The sequence below is a fragment of the Cardiocondyla obscurior genome, linkage group LG21 (assembly GCF_019399895.1).
Source record: "Cardiocondyla obscurior isolate alpha-2009 linkage group LG21, Cobs3.1, whole genome shotgun sequence".
NCBI classification, from domain to species: Eukaryota; Metazoa; Arthropoda; class Insecta; order Hymenoptera; family Formicidae; genus Cardiocondyla; species Cardiocondyla obscurior.
In genome coordinates this window covers 1356471-1376281 of record NC_091884.1, presented here as the reverse complement: position 1 = coordinate 1376281, position 19811 = coordinate 1356471, and the positions used below count along the sequence as shown (strand labels likewise).

The following is a 19811-nucleotide window of genomic DNA, read 5'->3' as shown; positions in this document are numbered from 1 at the left end:
TGCCGAGACTATCAAGGCCCAAGAGCACTCCTCTTCTTCTCCCTCTCACATTTTCTCTCTCTCGTTCTCGCTGCCTGCCTCACCGATCGCTGTGAGGTTTCTCTTTTTCGCTCAATGCACGATTCCTTCCTCGAGTGAGCGAAATACGCAAGGTGTCAATATATCAAATAAATAAATGTGAGTTTAGCCCCGACGCAGTTTCCCGCCGATTGCGTTTAAAATTTATTCGCGATCAATCGCTAAAGTACCGCGACTACGCTGTACGTGCGTAGAACCGCACGTGTCGAGGCTGAAGAAACGTGAATAAATATCCTCGTCGAAAGAGAGAATCCTTCTCTTCTTCTTCTTTTTTTATTCTTTCGAAATCATCTAGCCTCTTTGTATTCACCCCAAATAATTTTCAAAATGTTTTAAATCGAGACCGCAAAGTGAGTCCTGCCGACTGATTAAGAGAGGTCAAGACGAGCGTTTAACCCTACAGAACATTACCGACTTGACTCTGGTATTTGACCTGAGTCCCCTCGATAATCGTTTCCGCGCTGTTCATTCATGTTATCCGACGTATTATATTTCTACGTGCGTTAAACGTAAAATGTAGTTTATCCCTGGTATTGCCGAGAAGGACGTTGCGTACTTAGGAAGCCTATGGGCTCGTTCAGCGACATTAAATTCCAACAACTAGCTGTTTCGAAAGCGTATCGAAATACCCGACCTCAAAACGGATTGAGAAAAAGTCCCATTATCTTCCACCCACACAAATATATACATTGCGCGTACAATAATACCTTTACACACATATATACACGCACGTATAGACGAAGAAACTGATTTAAATTTATCATTTATCCAAAGCCCTGTGTCTTTATCTTCTCACCCCGATCGTGTGTTCAATATTGTTCAAATATCCCGCCCTCGGTTTCCCCTTGGTTATTCATTAATCAGAGATTTTTTTAATAAAGAATCTTAATTCTAACTGTTCGCTCTTGAAATTATTTTATTTACGCAGAAAAGGTCTGCTATATTAATTAAAAAAAAAGGGGGGAGGTAATTCAATATCGTGCGACCACGAGCATCTATTTAAGCAAGAACTCGAACGTCTTCGAAATAATAAAAGCCACGTGGTAGCCTGGCGTTTTTCACATCAAGAACCTTACCGCAGCTAAAGTCTAATCTGCCTAATTATCCACTTGTTCTGGAGCAGTATCAAACTGGTGAAAATCACACGAATAATTCTCGTATCAGATTTCTTAATGACGTAACTATACGGCCGAGCGTATTTCTACTTATGTTAAAACGATCATTCCGTTGATTTAAGTCACCGGTGTGACTAATTCGTCGCCGTCGCGGCCTTGTTCATCTTTCTCTGGCCACTTTTATCCAATCGACAGAAATATACGCGATATACAACACAAAAGAATGGAATACGCACGGCGTACATCTAAAAAATTTCTTTCTTTTCTTTTCCGGCGCTTTGTCTTCAAAAACATTTTTTTTTTATCTCAAAAAGATTACACGAGAGTGTTTTACAATTCCGCTTTACATTTGTTGAATCTGCAATTTATAAGCCAGCTTAAAAAAACGTCGGAACGCCGTCTAACAAGACTAATCGTAAATAATTCAGAACACCTGCAGCGATATCTCGTTATAATGTTAGATATGACTACGTGGAATAAATGAAGCTTAATAGAACGCTAATGAATAACGTGATTAATTTTTATTTTCCGCTTCTACGTTAATAATCGCGATAATATTATTGCGAGAGATCCGAGATACCATTCTGAGGTCGGTCTGGACAATTCTTTGTCGTTGCAAGCGTTCTCCTTGCAAAAATAGCACTCGATGTTCGAATGCGGAAAGCTGTCTCCGTAGCTGCAGTATTCGTTGATCTGACGCGACGACACGCAGGCTCGCACCGTCACTAAAATATTTCTGTCTGCCAAAAACATTGCATTTTATTTCGCGGAAGTGTCTCCAATTTTCCTGGCGCGAGCAAAAAAAAAAGCACATCCTCAACACTGGCCGTCGCGTTTAACGATCGAAAAAAAAAAAAAAGCTGTGTCGTAACTATTACAAAACAGTTTCTTTTTTTTCTTTTCCCGTTAAACATCGCCAATGTTTTATATTTAAATATATTTAAGTGAGAAGCAAATTTAGATTCATATATATAATTGATTAATATATCAATGTTAGTGTGTAATGTGTAAAAAAATATGTGATATACATACATAATATAATACTTTTGTGGCAGTGATGAGACTCGTTTCGAGGGCAAGCGATTAAATCGAAAGCACCGGGGGTATAAGGATCATTGCAGTCTCCTTTATGCCCATGCCTTAAATCCGTATTGCAATCGTAACACCATAAATATTCCTCTCGTGAATAAACCGCTAAAATACATTTTTCACAACAGTTAATTAAATAATTTATTTCCCTACGCGCGTTTGTCGCGGTAATCGCTTAAGTAAATTAACACTAAAATATCTTTATTTAATTTAAATGTAGCAATTAATTAAATTGTACAAGTACAGATATCTAATTAATACAAAATTAACGAGGCGAAGTTAAGACTATCGCGAAAGACGATACGACGGCGTCTCTTTGATAAAGTTTTATGCAAATTATTTTAATTATATTACTCGGTATATAAATTCTTAAACTGCAGATTGGAAATTTTAAATAATAATAATAACGGCACTATAAAATTATATTCCACTTACTCGTATACAAAAGGCTGAATAGTACGATCGCGAATGAGAAAGCTCCGACCATGTTGAAGAATGTTCCTCGGGTGAGAAAGAGATTTCTTAAAATACGCTCCTCGTGAGATATCTTATCTATGATAATCAAATGGACGCGTCGCGACGAGGGACGCGCGGTTAGTTAACAACGCGCAATCGAAATAGTCTATTAATATCATTGCGAAATAAATTAGTCTAACAACATCGTTTCCCGCTTCCGTTTCCGTTTCCGTCTTCGAGGATTTCTGTTTCAAAATTTTAGCTTTGACTTATGGAACTCTTGAAAATTCTGGAATCAATAATTTTTCAAATTTCCCAATTGATGTCACGTTTTATTTAATTATATTTTTTTATTCTTACCGTGGACGTTCAAAAAATTTTAATTACCCAATTCCCGCTACGGTGTTCAGCGTACGACGCATGCGCAGAGCTACTCGGCGCCCATGTGCTCAAGGACTCGCATTGCAATTGGTTATATTTCACTCTTCTCGATTCTCGACTAGCATGTGGGTGCACGACTCCACCGCACACTTCAGCCTTGTTTTGATTCTGCTGGACAGGGAGTATAGTTAGTGCGGAAGATTATCCTAATTGCTTTATATTATTGAGTTATTGCAGTGACATGTAGACGGTCTTTTTTAGAAACATACATTTGTAACACGTTGAAAACATACAGCTATCCGCATGGATGCGTTACAGCTGAGAAATGTACGTACCTTTGGCAGAATGTGTTATTTATTCGATACTAAGCAATACTTTGCGTTATCTGTATAACTTCAAAGTGATGTAAGTAATTATCGTTATTAATTAATGGACGAAGGGGTAATGAGGTACTTACTTCTACAGTTTAAGGACTTTCTGTTGCTCTACAACCAAATGTCCGAGATGTGTTTTAAGAAATGTGCAAATACTTTTCTTTCTCGCCAAGTTACCTCAGATGAAGTATTTACAAATAATATTATTGCACGTAATATTAGACTACAATTGTGTCATGAAATCTTGACTGAAAAGAAACTGAAATTTGCAGGATTTGTGTGTAAATAACTGTGCTCTGAAATACATCCATGCTAACCACAAGATAATGGAAATATTCATGGAAGTGCAGCCCATGATGGTACGCAAAAGAATGGAAGAGATAAATGCACAACAGTCAACGTTAGAAGCACAAAATCAACAGATAAAAGTTGAACCAAATCCACAATAATATCTTTACTTCAATTCTCGATTGGTATATTATCTATTTTTTTTTTTAATACTTTTTAATTTGCTCCACATCATAAATTGCAAAGCTCTGTTGAAATGTACATAAAATAATAATGTCAGAATATGTATTTATATTAATTAAATATATATGTTTATGTGTTGGGGAAAAAAATATATAATTTGTTTTTTTCTATTCTTGATATTCAGGTTAATATCAAAGTAGATATTTTTATACATCATTTCTTTTACAAATATCTCTCGTCTGTAGATTAATTTATTTAATCATTACTTAGTTTTGTGTTATATATATATGAATATATTTATATATTTATATTTTCTTTTATAGAAATATTAAGAGATTTTTTTTTCTTTTTTTTTTAATATTAAGTAATTATTTATTATTGAGAGAATTTGTATACACATAATATACACACACGATAACATTATAGTTAGGAACACATAATTTCTTTCAGTTATATATTTTATAAATAATAAAATGTTACAGAATTTAATGAAACGGAATATGATTTAATAATATCAGTTTAAAATTATATTACGACAAATAAAGCATTTGCTCCTTTCGCGGAATGTAATGTAATTACATGGCAATATGACACATAAACTGAAGCGAGGATATATGCTTGCGAAATCTTTACACATTACGTTTGCGCAAAGAATATATACACGATACGAATGTAGCAGCGTTACATGTTACACAGGCCAGTTATCAAATTTGCGCTATTATTCCTTAGTAACGGATGCAAGCGTAATGATAGAAATCTAGTGTTTCTCCAAAAATCTGTTGATATCTTGTACATTTACTTTGTATACATTCATACATACGCACATGTGAAATACTTAGTAAATATCATTTACACCCTGGAAGAATCATCTTCGCGATCTTGTGGCATAACATCATGATATTACGTGTCATCTTACCAGCTAGCTTATTTGTTCGTTAATTGTAATAATCATAGGATTATCTCTATCATGGCAAATAAGAAATAATTGTCGCTAGAAAATTTATTTTTATAAAATACTTAAAGGCTGCTATAAATTACAAACTGTGTTTGCATAGCGATTGCAAGTATGTTCCCACTAGAATAGAAGCATAAGCAATTAATCTCGTGTAGTATGATATTCATTATTTTTTTTTTTTTTACATTTCTTCAATAAAAATACTTAAGTAAAATAATGACTAGCAATTTTTCACAATGTTTTGAAGTTATCTGCGCGAAAATAAATGATAAAATGGAATATGTAACATAGTTTTTCCCCTGTAATTGTTATGTAAATTTAAACTTGTTTCTTTAAAAAAAATTATTTTTTATAAAGTACCACATGGCTGCAAACAAACTTTATTATTAATGTATATTTTTATCTGTTGATTAATATTTATTAATACGTTATTATGGTTTTGATAATATAAAGTAGAATAACTATTGCAAAATGCAACAGATAAACGTGTTGAGATTAAATGTATTTTTAATACATATCCCGTTAAAGTTTTTAATATGTTCAATTATTTACTTGATTTTAATAAATTAATTTGTAATAACTTGAATAACTGTATCTTTATAAATTTTAATTTAGTATTAAAACTTTTATGAAACAATATAGATTGAGTTAATACAGTTAAAGATTTTTTTTTTTTAAGTGGACATACTCATCACTGTCAAACTATATATTTATGATGCATGTGTGAAACGTGACATATGACAACAATATTATACGTAATACTAACACGCTGTAAAATAGAAAGCTCCGCTTGTCATGATGTCTCACGTCATATATTTACATTTTGTGATTGAGACAAATATAAAAATTAAATATCTATTGCCTCCTCAAGTGTTCAAGCATTAAAAATTAATTATTAAAAGGGCCTAAGTTGATTAAAGATTCCTCTATTAATTTGTATAATTTTAAATAAATTATTAATTTTATAATACACGATGTGCTGTATATATATGTATATATATATACGTAATAATCAGTATTAATGATCGATATTACATTTTGAATTCAGTCTGTTTATACATCATGAATTTTGCCATTTGTTATTCTCTATCAAGTTGTCAAATTGAACAGCTCACAATATATACTTACTGACTGAGATTTTTTTTTCTTTATAAACTTTTTTACCTTTACCTTTTTGCATTGCACAAACTTTTAAATAATTCGGTGGACGAGCACACTTGTATATTCACATCTTTGCAATAGGACGAAGTATTCAATTTCATTAATTAGACTACTGTTCCAGCCACGACGGCAAGGTAGAATTTGGTGATTTCACCTTGATGTTGAATTGTTTGAGAGTCGCCTCTAACGCCGTTTGATTTCCCGAAAAATAGGCAGATACAGCATTATGGAACAACAGCAGTTGCTTATGCATAACTTTAATCTAAAATGATAAAGCGTTTATTTAATAATTACGAGAGATATCAATCGACCGTTTGTGGATTAATAATTTATACAAGAAATTAAAAATAGATTACCCTGTTTTCATCCAAAAATTTCAACTTAATTGAAACATCTGAGCGTAATTTTTCGAAATTCTGTTTGTGTCCCTCATAATTAGCTTGAGCTTCTTCTAATCTCGCCGCGTTGTTGCTATCAGACTTTGTAGCCTGCGCGAGTGCCTCTAAATCTGTTCTATACGCATCGTACTCTATCCTGTATAATAATTATTACGTTATGGTACTGTTATTATAGCTGGGACGAAATGTAAAACTTACGCGGAATGAAAATCACATACCTTGCAGTTTCGTATTGTCTGACTGTGAGCAGCGTGTCCTCGATAGTTTTGTTACACAAAGTATTCACTGAGGAAACGAAGAAATTTAAGGCCCCTAGAAGTGTCTCGCCGTTTTTAGTTAAATTTCTTTGCGTCTCTGAATTGTACAGAAACTCCTCTTGCAGTTCGGGCGATTTCTGTGCCAATTCGGAAAATGCCTCTCCGAGAGCGTGTTGCGTTTGAACAACGTGATGAAAATGTGACGCTAAAGCTCGCGACAATCGTAAAACGTTGCAATATTTCCTTTGGGTGTCTCTAAGTAATTCGATCTGTGTTTCGAGCTCTAAATGTAAAAACAGATGAGATGTAATAATTTACGAAAAAAATTAAAAAAAAAAAAAAGAAAACGAAAACGAAAAATGAATTAAGAGAAAATAATACGCTAAAAATACTTTTACGCAACTTACCGAAGTCTACTGTACGCGATGTTTTCCCTAATCTTTCATACATTAACTGCTTAGTACACTTGTACGTTGAGATACTCCAGTTTTTTAGACTTTCAATTTTGCTCTGAGTACTGCGCATGGTTTGCGTGTCACCGTTCTGAACCGGAGTACTCGGCGAGACCGAGACCGCTGTGGGAATACATACATCTTTTACTTAAGCTTTAAAACTGTATTATTCAGATCAGCGGTAAACGCGCTAAAGATCGTATGTGACACCTACAAATCTGAGTGGCTGTCGGGCTTGCCAGACTTAAGTTTATGGTGGCTGGTCTCGGATGACTGTCGCTACTACAATTGTTCGGTACGTGAGGCGGCGGTGTTCCGGTATGTACGGCATTGTCGCTCTCGTTTAAAGAGGGTGCGTCTTTCAACATCTCATGAATACTACGCTCCATTCCACTCGACGTGACCGCAATTTGGGACATTCCTAGAATCAGGGTGTGAGCCTCGTTAACTCCTTCAGATACCAATTTCTCCCTGAAACCAAATCTCTCTTGTAACCTCTGTACAATGCTTTTCAGACCATTATTATTGAGAAACGTGAATCAAATAATTTTTATACACCTGAGAATAACATTAAAAAGAACAACCAAAGTAAATATGAAATTACTAATAAATAATCCGACCAATAAAGTCTTACATTACTTTGAAATGGGATGTGGGCTCTGGCTAAGGGCAACTTAAACAAATTCCACCGACGAGATACTCACGATTGACAATTGAGCAGAGAACGTAACGGACACGTTCACCGTTCACGACATTCGACCCGCGTACTTTTCGGAGTATATTACCGCGAGGAGTCGCCGCGAACCATTGACACGCTCGATCGTTTATACACAAGTGGTGCGTGTATGCCTTCGACGTGACATATCTCTCGAGGATTGTCAGATCGCGCTTTAAAGACACATAGAAGACGCGGAGTAACGTCACTGGACGCTCGTCCCTCCTCCTCGCTCCAATTTTTCAGAAAGAGAGCGAGAGGAAGCGATAAGCGAGGGAGAAAGAGAGAGAGAGAACCTGACACGAAATTGTCCGTGACGTGTGGCGAACCGAGTTAAAGCGGCGAAATGAGCGTCGAATCAGATGATCAAGAGACGAGTGTCTCGCCACGACCGACGAACTCAATTGTGTTAGTGAAACGTTTTCAGTTCCCCGGGCCCACCAGAGTGCGGCAGCGTCGCTAAGAGATACTTTCATGTAAATTGAAATTTACTGAAAGCGTCGATATACAGCATCGGATGATAAAATAAAATAATTAAAATTATTATTATTAAGTTAATAAAGTATTGCGTAATGTAATTATCGTTATAATCGGGTGTTCGAAGGTTTCATGAAATACAGACTGAAGTACTCTAAAATTTAATCATGGCTGCCTCGAGATTTCCGTTTTCTTCTCCATCGCGGTGTCGTAGGTTGCTGAGGTACGTTGGACCTTCGTTATATTATTTCTACGATATTGCTGTAATAGTAAATTTTTATACGTTTGATTTTTAATTTGCGACGTTACTCACGCGCCGTTTTTGTATAAAATTAATACGCAGGTTACGTATGTGGCGATTATTTTCGTTAAACTATAGCAAATTCGAGGTTATGGAACCATGTGGTTGGAAAATTCGCTTCGTGGTGTAAAAATATATAGCATATTGAGCTGAAAGGAACGTTATTTGTTCTACATATATATTATTTATTCAAGTACGTTTTGCAATGATGAAAAAAAAAACGCGTCTGAATGTTCGAAGGGTGCAAGACCTAGAAATAGGTGAACCCACTTGCGTAACTCTCGAACAATATGTAAGAAAAAAAAATTTTTTATCGTCTGAAAAATCTCAACGTCAACAATTTTTATTATACTTTTTAATGCATTATATTTAAACTTCTGTCTTTTACCATTTGCAGTCCTTAAATTCCCGTAAGGTATCCCTACACACTTTCCAAGATGGGTAGGGAGGATAAAGCAACGTGGAAGTCGAATTACTTCACCAAGCTTGTTGTAAGTATTTTTTTTTTTTCTTTACTTGTTATCCTATTCTTATTATATGCATAATTTAATAGCACGCGAACAAATATATTATTATATATTACAAACTTTAGTTTAAATAATTTATAAATTTAATATAAAATATTAATTAAAGTAATTTTTTTTTTAATATTAGCAACTGTTGGACGACTATCCTAAATGCTTCATCGTGGGCGCGGACAATGTCGGTTCCAAGCAGATGCAACAGATTCGTATGTCGCTTCGCGGAAACGCAGTTGTCCTCATGGGAAAGAACACCATGATGAGAAAGGCGATTCGCGGCCACATCGAACGTAACGCAGCGTTGGAGAAATTACTGCCTCACATCCGCGGTAATGTCGGCTTCGTTTTCACCCGGGGCGATCTGATCGAAGTGAGGGACAAGTTGCTGGAAAATAAAGTACGCGCGCCAGCTAGGGCAGGAGCCATCGCGCCTCTAAGCGTTATCATCCCGGCGCAAAATACAGGACTTGGCCCGGAAAAGACCTCTTTCTTTCAAGCGTTGAGCATACCGACTAAGATCTCTAAGGGTACTATTGAAATTATTGTAAGTACTTTCAAGGAATTAATTTAATTTAATTTAATTTTTTTCCCCGAGTCTTTCGAACTATACTAACTAAAATATTAAATTTCAGAATGACGTTCATATTCTGAAGCCTGGAGACAAAGTGGGAGCTTCTGAAGCTACACTTCTAAACATGCTGAACATTTCTCCATTTTCTTACGGCTTACTCGTCGAGCAGGTATATGATTCTGGCACCATTTTCGCGCCCGAGATTTTGGATATTAAACCGGAAGATCTGCGCGAAAAATTCATGGCCGGAGTTGCAAACCTTGCCTCAGTTTGCTTGGCAATTGGGTATCCTACGGTCGCCAGCGCGCCGCACAGCATCGCTAACGGTTTCAAGAACCTGCTGGCTGTTGCTGCCGTTACCGAAGTTGAGTTCGCGGAAGCCGCCACGATCAAGGAATACATCAAGGTATGATTTAATTTTTGCACGTTAAACGATATCGCGATTTTCTATAATCACCCGCAAAGCGAATACAATGATGAAACGGTTCCGCGTCTGAAGGTCTTGGATCCACGTGTCAAAGCTAGAAATAGCTGAACCCATTGGCGCGTCAAGATCGCAGTTGAGATTTTATGCCAGAGCATAGTCTGAGTTAAACGTGACATACAAATATTACCCCGTTATAAAGCTATCTACATTTGTTAAAAATTAATATTGTTCGCCTGCAGGATCCGAGCAAGTTCGCTGCCGCAGCCGCTGCTGTAGCGGCCCCGGCAGCCGCGGCCGCCGACGCTCCCGCGGCGGAGAAGAAGGAAGAAAAGAAAGAGGAATCCGAGTCAGAGGACGACGACATGGGCTTTGGGCTTTTCGACTAAGACGCAAATGTGCATCCGAAAATTGTCAACCGAGAAAACGCAAGTCCATTACCCTGGCAATCGTTTTGTAAGAGCTCGCGCTGACATTGAAATAAAATAAAAACTGAAAACTAATGGGCCGAGTTTTATTTCATCATTTTCCACGTCGAAGTAACCGCGTCTCGTTTGCGATCTAAGACTAATTTCTCATCAGAGTCGTACCGCTGTCCTTGGCGAATAATTAATTAGGAAGATGGCGTTGCCGTCATCCGGTACTTGTCTAGCACGCGCATGATCGCTGGGCGCGTTGAAATATGTGAGAAATCACACCGCCACAGATACATACACGCGTGCACGCACGCAATATACGTAGATATGTGGGGCACTAGCGAGTGATAGCGAGCGATAGTAAGGGTGGCCTAGTCGCAACTGGTGGAGCGCGGCGAGTTCAGTCGACGGAATTCGGGCTAGCCGTGCCGCTCCTTCCCGGGTGACTGCGTTCGTCGTAAGGGACCCTTGGGACTCGAGATGGGCCTGCTCTCGGAAGGAAGCCCCCTGACTTGGGAGGAGACGAAGAAGCTCTCCGATCACGTGCGCAAGCACGGGGTTATACAGTTTATTAACCTGTACAAGCGGCTCAGGGACAGGCAGGGGGACATTCTAAAATGGGGCGACGAGGTAATTATCTCAGTGTTTAACCGGAAAATAATCGCGCGCGATCGAATCGTTTCCTTAACGTGCCCTGTAACCCATGGGAAATCGGCGGTGACACTTACTATAGCACTTATTTCAGTATTTATCAATCACTCTCCGAGGTGACGATTCTCCGCGTGCAAACGCTATATTTTAAACAACCGAAGAGAGAAACAACGATATTAATTCATGCGTACGAGTGTTTCGCATTAAATCGTAATCGTAATCGTTTAAATCTAGCGATATTTAGACGGCGAGCCGCGAATTGCGCCGACTCATCCGTTCCTAACCTTCGCGCTCGCCTCGACGGCGTTCGTTACGTCGCATTTCGCAATACAATTCGATACGCGGTCGTTCAAATATTTATCGCGCTAATGCCGGATCGAAGCCTCGCGTGGAAGGCACCATTCTTCTTGTTTTTTTTTTCTCTCTCTCTCTCCCCTCCGGTTGCGTCACACGTTACGCGTTATGCAAATTCCTGTGCGTCCCGGTGCATCATTATCGTGCGGTAATCATTTATAACAACCGCTTTTGCCCGCGACGATTATTCCGAGGCTGTCGCGTTTTTCGAATCGACCGGATCGTTCGAGACGTGAACTTTATTTCCCGCTTTCAAACCCGCGTCTTTCGTCACCGCTGCCTGACGTAATCCGGCTGATAATGCAAATCATTTGCTTCTCTTTCCCGAGGAAATCCTTGAATCTAATTTATTTCGCTGGTTTAAAATTAAACCGTTTCCCGTCTCGTGAGATTTATAATTAATTGTAATAAGAAATAACTGAGCGCAGATAAAGCACTCGTTTCTTCATATTTATTTATATTTAATTTTATTTTTGTTTAATTAATGCCGGAGAAAAACGCAAAATAGACTTTTAGAGCGTTAAAATATTTCAGATTTAATGCTAATGAGACGACGGTGATATCTTTAGGTTTATTTTAATCTTTTAATAATATTCTGTACTTTTTTTTTTAATTTTTTTTTTTTTTTTTCTAAGTATGTTTGTAGCATACATCTACGGTGAACTGTACACGTATATGTACAGTATTTCTCTGTATTCATATTTTCTTTTTTATCTACTTACTCTTTTATCAGATTAGATAATACATATCTACAACAACATTACCTCTTTATATTCATAATCTAACTTAAAAGACCATATCGTTACGTTTCCTATCATATATTTCATTCATGTTGCACAAATGTATTGATACTTTTCTAATATTATGCAATTGTCTTTACACAGGTGGAGTACATACTCGTAAAATTCGATGACGATGCAAAAACTGCTAAAGTTAGCCTGAGAGCCGTTGAAATATTAAAAATCTTGAATGAAAAAGAAAATGAAGATCCTCAGTAAGTAGCAGCGTATATTTATTACAGTATTTTTCCTTTTCCTGAAACGCATTTTGTAATTTTATGCAAATATTTGAATACATTAACTAAAGTGTTTTCTTTTACGTGCCTTAGTTTTAAAGTGTTCTCTTATTTTTCTATTAAAAAAAAGGAAACTATACTCTTAATGTAAAAATCTGAAAAATTATAATAACAATTTATGTTCTGTTAATTTTTTTATATAAGAAGATGAGAAATAAAACTTCCGCGATATGTAATTGTTAAAATTTGCCTAATTATATCGTTTTGGATTTTTTTTTTTTTTTAATGTTAAAATTGATTTTATAAATATGAAATTATAACAGATTGAATTATCGCATTCACAGTAATGTAAAATCGCTTTGGAGACCGGAATACGGCGCTTATATGCTCGAAGGAACTCCGGGGAAACCGTACGGAGGATTGTTGGCTCATTTTAACGTTGTCGAAGCTAATATGCGCTACCGAAGGCAGGAAGCAACAAAATTACTTCAGCCTAACGAAGTCTTAATGTCCTTAACTGTTTTCCCAAGGTAGTTATAGAGAAAAAAATTATTTCTATATAATTTCAGCAAGCACAGAATATTATTATGAGTTTACTGCAACGTTGGAATGCTGCCGTTATTATTCTGCGTTTGCTGGGAAAATAATATATATTAATATTTGATTAAAGTATTTAGCACTCTCTCATTAATTTTATTATTTATGTCGCAGAGTAGGAGCGCCTGACTTCACCGATCCCGTTACTCATCCAACACCCAACGCTGGTGCTTCTAGAAGTTTATTTTTTCCTGACGAAGCTATATTTCCTGGTCACCCACGTTTCAAAACGTTGACTAGAAATATTAGGGAACGGCGTCAAGAAAAAGTCGCGATAAACATTCCTAGTACGTGACGATACTACAATTATAAGATATCTGATTTCTTTTTTCCTCTATCGCTGTAATATAATATACATTAATGATACAATTCGAATAAGCTTATTCTCAATTCATTATTAGCTTAAGATATGAACATATTTTTTGTGTTTTTTTTTTTTCAGTTTACAGAGATGAAAACGTGCCACTGTTATTTAAAGAAGATCTAGCCAGTAAGGGAGACGACGGGTCTTCGTCAAAGGCAGCTAAAGACAATCACATTTACATGGACGCGATGGGTTTCGGAATGGGCTGCTGCTGTTTGCAGCTCACCTTTCAGGCGTGTAACATAGAAGAAGCGAGAACGTTATACGACCAACTGACACCTTTGTGTCCGATCATGGTTAGTCTTCAATAGTATCTAAGCTACTCGACAACTGCGCTTCATCCTTATATAATAGCATATAGAGTGTTCTTTCATGCGTACGTTACAGAAGATTTCTTTAACATTCGACAGTTGGCTTTAACTGCTGCCAGTCCATTTTATCGCGGCTATGTAAGCGATGTCGATTGTCGATGGAACGTCATATCCTCGTCAGTGGACTGTAGAACTCAGGAGGAACGTGGATTAAAACCCCTCAAAGAGAATAAGTTCAGAATCAGTAAATCTAGATACGACTCTATCGACTCGTACCTCAGCGAGCAGGGTGAAAAGTATAACGACGTTCCTCTAACGTACGACGATGAGATATATAAACAGCTTTTGGACAATGGAATTGACCACCTGCTCGCGCAACACATTGCTCATTTGTTTATCAGGGATAGCGTCTCCCTGTTTTCCGAAAAAGTTCATCAAAACGATCTGGAAGATACCGATCACTTCGAGGTGAGATTCAAATTACAGTATCAATTTTTTTCGTACAATGGTTGTGACATTTTTATTGCAAAAAAAATTCATACCGTTTCAGAACATACAGTCTACGAATTGGCAGACTATGCGCTTCAAACCACCGCCACCGAACTCGTCTATCGGCTGGCGCGTGGAATTCCGTCCATGCGAAGTTCAAATAACGGACTTCGAGAATGCGGCGATAGTCTGTTTCACGGTGCTACTGACGCGAGTCATCCTGAGCTACAAGCTAAATCTTTTAATCCCGATTAGCAAGGTTGATCAAAATATGAGCAGGGCGCAGAAAAGGGATGCATCGAAAGTGGAGAAATTTTGGTTTCGTCGTGATATCACTTCGGATATGAAATCCGATAACGCCCAGTCGGAATATACTGAATTTACGATTAACGAAATTATAAATGGAAAGGTGCTTATCGAACAAAGCGTAACAAAAGTTCTTTGCATGTGTTATATGCCTTGTGTTCTTTTTTTTTTCTTTTTCTTTTTTTTTCTAATATTGCATATATTTATGTTTTATTTAATATAAATGATAATTTTATTATTCTTCGTGTACTTTCAGAATGGCGTTTTTCCTGGCCTGGTGCCACTTGTAAACTCGTACTTAGCTAACATGAATGTAGACGCTGATACACATTGTACTATCCAAAGATACTTAAAATTAATACAGAAACGAGCCTCTGGCGAGCTATTAACAACTGCAGCTTGGCTGAGAAAAGAGGTCACATCGCACGCTGAATATAAGTAAGCAAATGCATTCTTGTTCTCTTTGAACCATCGATATATTTCAAATACGATATTATTCTAATAAAATATTAAATGTAAAAAAAATAGGCATGATGCTGTAATCACCCAGCGCATCAACTACGACCTATTAAAAAAAATCCACAGCATCGTTTCCAACGATATATCGTGTCCGGAATTACTTGGACAATGTGTGTTATCTAAAACTACCGAAACTATACCTGCTGCCGTTGCTAAAGCGGAAAAGTGTTCAACAACAAATTGTTAACAAAGACGATATCAAAACGTTTCAGGTAAATCAGTAAATTTATACTTTTGTAATATTGTTACACATATTCGATGCCGTTAACTTCTTGCATATTTACATAGACAAATTTCTGCGTTAATATTTTTAAATGAAATAATTAAGAGAAATAGAGAATAACGCAAAATATGAAGTTTCATAATTTTATATTTGTAATTTTATATTCCATTTGTTATACATGCTACATTGCTTTTATTTACCAAATATGAATGTATAATAGAGATAATAATTTTCGTAATTCAACAAGTTATAAAACAGTATTTAGTACGTTGTAGAAAGAAAATGTTAGTATTGTTATAAGAACTCAACGAATTCACATTCCACAAATTGTACTTGTGTTCAATTCGTTCGTATCATTTATTTTACGTTGTGAAATTCGTTAACTGAACAAATGGCGCGGAGTAAAAGTTTTCGCATAAAAGTTATCGTATGTAATTATGCTTTTCTGGAAAAGAAATTTAATTGCAAAACAGATTAGTAGTACAGTGTATGTATGTATATTGTTGCAATTAAACTTTTACAATTTAGAACTAATTTTTAATTATGATGTTTTTAGTTAAATTTTTTTGTTATTCTTAATAACTTTTTACGTTGCACAATAACTAACTTTTTTCGTTTTCGTTTAATGTACATACACTGAATAAACATAAAAGGATCAAAAATGCAAATATTTAAGTGCTGAAACATTTAACTTAAATACTAAATAGTTCGTATAACAAATGTTATGAAAAGAGATTATATATGTATCAAGGAATATGTACTTAAGATTTAAACAAGTTGTACAAAAATGATACATATATTGATATATGTAAAGTGCTAGCCTTTGAAACCTAGATTGTACGAATTTCAAAAATGATACGAATTAAGGTGTAAAATAAAAAAAATAAAAAAAAAAGAGAGAGAAACAAAATATGCGTGTACATGCTAGTTTTCGCAAACAGAAATTACTTTAAATAAAATTGTTATTATCAGAATAAAACGATAATCTATAGATGAAAGAATTTTTATTGTCCTTTCCATTACTTATTAATGTAAACTTTTTTTACTTTGTTTATTTTTATTTATTTATCTTTTTTAAAATACAATTTTAAAAAAAGTGCTTTGTAAGTAACAGATGCATGTTCATTAATTCATAATTTTGTAATCACAATCGTGTTTAAACGAAAAAAAGAATTATGTAATTATTTTTTCTGCAAAAAGTACATTTTATACAATTAACAAAATATAATCCTAGACAATTTGGATTTTTACTTTCCAGTTTGGCTAATTAAATGCTGCAAATCTTGTTTAATTGTTAAAACTCATGCAGTTTCAAACATAGATATAAAAATATATAAGTAACACTAAATTATATGCATACAAAAATAAAAAAAAAAGTAATAAAACATTATTTCGATATACTTTATCAATTATTGAACACAACAGAGTAGTAATTAGAAAAATATTAATTTATTTTATCACATAGAGGAATCCTTCATTTTATATAAAAATAAAAATAAAATCAGAACTCGCTTTCGATAAAATAGAAATAAAAAAAAATAATAATAAAAGCTTCTATAATATAAATGCTACTAATATTTCTAAAGTAGAACAATTCACTATCATGTGCATTGACGACACAATCATAACTGTTTTATATTCATTAGATAATCATTTATCCAAGCTTGTTCTGTATGAAATATAACTGTTCCATAACAGAGCAACGGACTGTACAACTAAAGTTTGATATTGCAAAGGTACAAAAGAAAAGTTTACAAGTTGCACCATAGGCCACAGCTAAAACATAAATATTTCAGGTACTTGATTATTAATAAAAAAAAAAAGAATAAGTAAACTTTAAATAAATTTTAATTTAATATGTTACCTTGTAATTATTTAATAGAATATCTTTGTATTCATTGGACAATTTAATTTTCAGCTCTTCAATATTTTTTTCTTGGCAAATACCGATGGCAACTAATAAAACTCCTACGAATGAAGGCGCGAAGAGCATTTGATCACAGACAACTTTTTTAATCACAACAGAATGACCTTTAGAACCTATGTATTTATCTAAAATTCTATACCACATTGTCGTCGTCGGACCCTGAATATTAACATAAATATTCATTTCCTCGGATAACGTATCATACAATTCTTTTTCTTATTTGAATTATAAGTATTTTTTTCGAAATTAAAGATAACAAATTGAAAATAAAAAATAGATATTACAAACATGAGAGATATATTTGGGATTAAATACTGTTACTTACGCTAATGCACAAACCAATCCCTGTGAATTGCATTGTGCGTGCATAGTTAATACTTTTTGAATTGTCTATAAGAAAATTCTGTGCAATTTGATCGCCAAGTCCCATTAATATTCCTGCATATTAAAATAATTATTATCAAAAAAAGTAATTTAAATTGCAAATTTAATACTGTAAATATCAACTCGATTAATTTTGTGTTTCATAAAAGTAATTGTTTAACGTCTTGTAAAAAGGTAAAAATTAAAAAAAAAAAAAAACTTACATCCTGCTACTTCACCATAATTGGATCATAATTAACTACTTAATTACAATTAAAAATTATCATTAATGTAAAGTTCGCTATTAAAATTTTTTTTTTATTTCGACTTTGTCAATCAAAACTGATCAGTTAATTTACAAATGTCTGCACGTCTCATTCTCTACACGACAGCTATATATTAAATTTTATATTTCGCGCGTAACTTTTGTTTCTTAACCTTCAAATGTTTTGAATTTCGTTCAATTACTGACGAAGCAGCGGACAATAGTTTTTGTTCTTCTTTTTTATAACTCGTATTTCGGCATAACCCTTAAAGAAAAAAATAGCTTTACTAATATGTAAAATAAAGCAAACAAAAAACTTGATTCGATATATTATATTAAAGACAGAAAAAATATATAATATTGTTGCATCTCGCTTACATCAGAACTCAAATAATTATCACCTGCGACGTCATTCCGTCTTTCTCCAACATTTGTCAAGAAACAAAGGCGAGTGACGTCACAGGTGTGAATTAATCGAGCTCTGCTGTAAATGAGAAGCGGCAATCAACTGCTAATTACCAGCTTGAACCGACTGCGTGCACGTCGGATACTTTTTTAATACAGTCAAGTACAATGTCTTAATATTCCTCATAATTGTATATTATACGTTTCTCATCTAACTGTCGAGGTTGCTATAATTATGTGATCACTGACGTGCACGTATTACAGATTCAGGTTACTTGTCACAATGACGACTGCGAACAGCACAGATTAAATTTCGCCACGAGGGTCCACCGAGCCTGAAACAGCAAAGGCGGCAAATTTTCGTCTGGCCATAAAAGTTAGGAGACGGACCAATGTCCGCAGCTATGCGTCGTATATAACATATTCAATCAACACTAAGGAAATTAATTGCTAGCTGCCAACTAATCTACAGTTTAGAACTTGTTCAGCGAAACTTACGGACGATTTTCATGATATCTTTTCTCCTACGCTTCACATGTCATTACTGACTACAACGTTCTGAGAAGAAAAAGTTGCTTTGCAACTGTTATCATCTCATCTCACAGTCATGCCAAGGTTACATATACTTTAGATTAGAAGTAAAACGTGTACGAGTAGGTGAGATGGATTTGTATAGATATTTATCTTTTTAAGACGCCGTCCAAAATAATGTCTCTGAAATTGAAGGTGACGAGTGAAAACATTTTAGGTGAGTTAGGTGGCCTAGAGAGGACTACTTATGATGATAAAAAATTTCATTTTTTAAATAAACATCTTTCAATATTATAGATTAATATTAAATTGTTTTCTAAATGCAATTAATTATATTAATAATTATATGCTATTGGTGTTGAATATTTTAGCTGAAAATTACGTAGTTTAGAGAAAAGTTTTAATAATAAAAATATTAAATTGTTAAAAATATACATCTTACAAAATGTTAAAGACTCGTTCTACTTTCCTAAATTCAATTATAAATAATTATCAATTACAATGCCCGACCTTTTGCCGCGGCATTAATTTTATCACGATTTATTCCCTCGGTTAATTATCGCGAAATCACAATTGATTTGTTGACGACGGAAACCAAACATGTGAAGTTAATCACCAATGGTGCCAACAGTATATTTGTCTTTTCTCGACGTTGGGGTATTTCGGAAAATTACAGCGAAATTTTATTAGCCCGCGCGTGTCTCGAGGTGAACCAATCGCGCTAGGCCTTTCCGTTGTATCCAGATACAAGATTGGAGGAGACCATAATCATAAAAAGACAAAGACAGAGATACGGCTTTACTAATTTCTCCCGATTCCTGGCGTTTCCTCTTTCTCCCTTCGATTCCCCGTCGTCTCCCGTTCACCGTCTCCACCCCC

At 35.1% G+C, this 19811-nt stretch overlaps 5 protein-coding genes across 9 annotated transcripts; 3 read left to right on the top strand and 2 right to left on the bottom strand.

Annotated features, from left to right (window-relative positions):
• Positions 1-3066: 3066 nt before the first annotated feature.
• Positions 3067-4120, top strand: LOC139110788 (mitochondrial import inner membrane translocase subunit Tim10 B). Its single transcript, XM_070670833.1, has 4 exons — positions 3067-3306; positions 3381-3446; positions 3585-3680; positions 3766-4120. The coding sequence occupies exons 2-4, from the start codon at positions 3423-3425 to the stop codon at positions 3940-3942; spliced, it is 297 nt and encodes a 98-aa protein (XP_070526934.1). The 5' UTR covers positions 3067-3306; positions 3381-3422; the 3' UTR covers positions 3943-4120.
• A 959-nt stretch (positions 4121-5079) lies between these two features.
• Positions 5080-8285, bottom strand: Arfip (ADP ribosylation factor interacting protein arfaptin). Of its 5 annotated transcripts, none has more exons than XM_070670827.1 (6): positions 7822-8285; positions 7402-7658; positions 7143-7328; positions 6697-7018; positions 6437-6614; positions 5080-6342 (listed from the first exon to the last, which is right to left on the bottom strand). In XM_070670827.1, coding segments are annotated over exons 1-6 (1098 nt in total). In that variant the 5' UTR covers positions 7824-8285; the 3' UTR covers positions 5080-6189. The 5 variants fall into 5 exon arrangements, with proteins under 5 accessions (XP_070526928.1, XP_070526931.1, XP_070526932.1 ...); XM_070670830.1 differs by having other exon boundaries at positions 7827-8284; XM_070670831.1 differs by having other exon boundaries at positions 7402-7608; positions 7892-8284.
• Positions 8286-8507: 222 nt separating this feature from the next.
• Rplp0 (ribosomal protein LP0) lies at positions 8508-10699 on the top strand. Its single transcript, XM_070670711.1, has 5 exons — positions 8508-8602; positions 9078-9171; positions 9335-9745; positions 9834-10178; positions 10439-10699. The coding sequence occupies exons 2-5, from the start codon at positions 9118-9120 to the stop codon at positions 10583-10585; spliced, it is 957 nt and encodes a 318-aa protein (XP_070526812.1). The 5' UTR covers positions 8508-8602; positions 9078-9117; the 3' UTR covers positions 10586-10699.
• Positions 10700-10912: 213 nt separating this feature from the next.
• Positions 10913-16432, top strand: Gclc (glutamate--cysteine ligase). The gene is made up of 9 exons (XM_070670698.1): positions 10913-11242; positions 12502-12611; positions 12977-13162; positions 13344-13516; positions 13672-13889; positions 14004-14372; positions 14455-14802; positions 14956-15137; positions 15228-16432. Exons 1-9 carry the CDS (start codon positions 11093-11095, stop codon positions 15403-15405), a joined length of 1914 nt encoding a protein of 637 aa, XP_070526799.1. The 5' UTR covers positions 10913-11092; the 3' UTR covers positions 15406-16432.
• Positions 16430-19734, bottom strand: Mpv17 (Mitochondrial inner membrane protein MPV17). The gene is made up of 6 exons (XM_070670712.1): positions 19443-19734; positions 18900-19115; positions 18516-18736; positions 17694-17806; positions 17306-17527; positions 16430-17217 (listed from the first exon to the last, which is right to left on the bottom strand). Exons 3-6 carry the CDS (start codon positions 18586-18588, stop codon positions 17092-17094), a joined length of 534 nt encoding a protein of 177 aa, XP_070526813.1. The 5' UTR covers positions 18589-18736; positions 18900-19115; positions 19443-19734; the 3' UTR covers positions 16430-17091.
• Between the last annotated feature and the right edge of the window lie 77 nt (positions 19735-19811).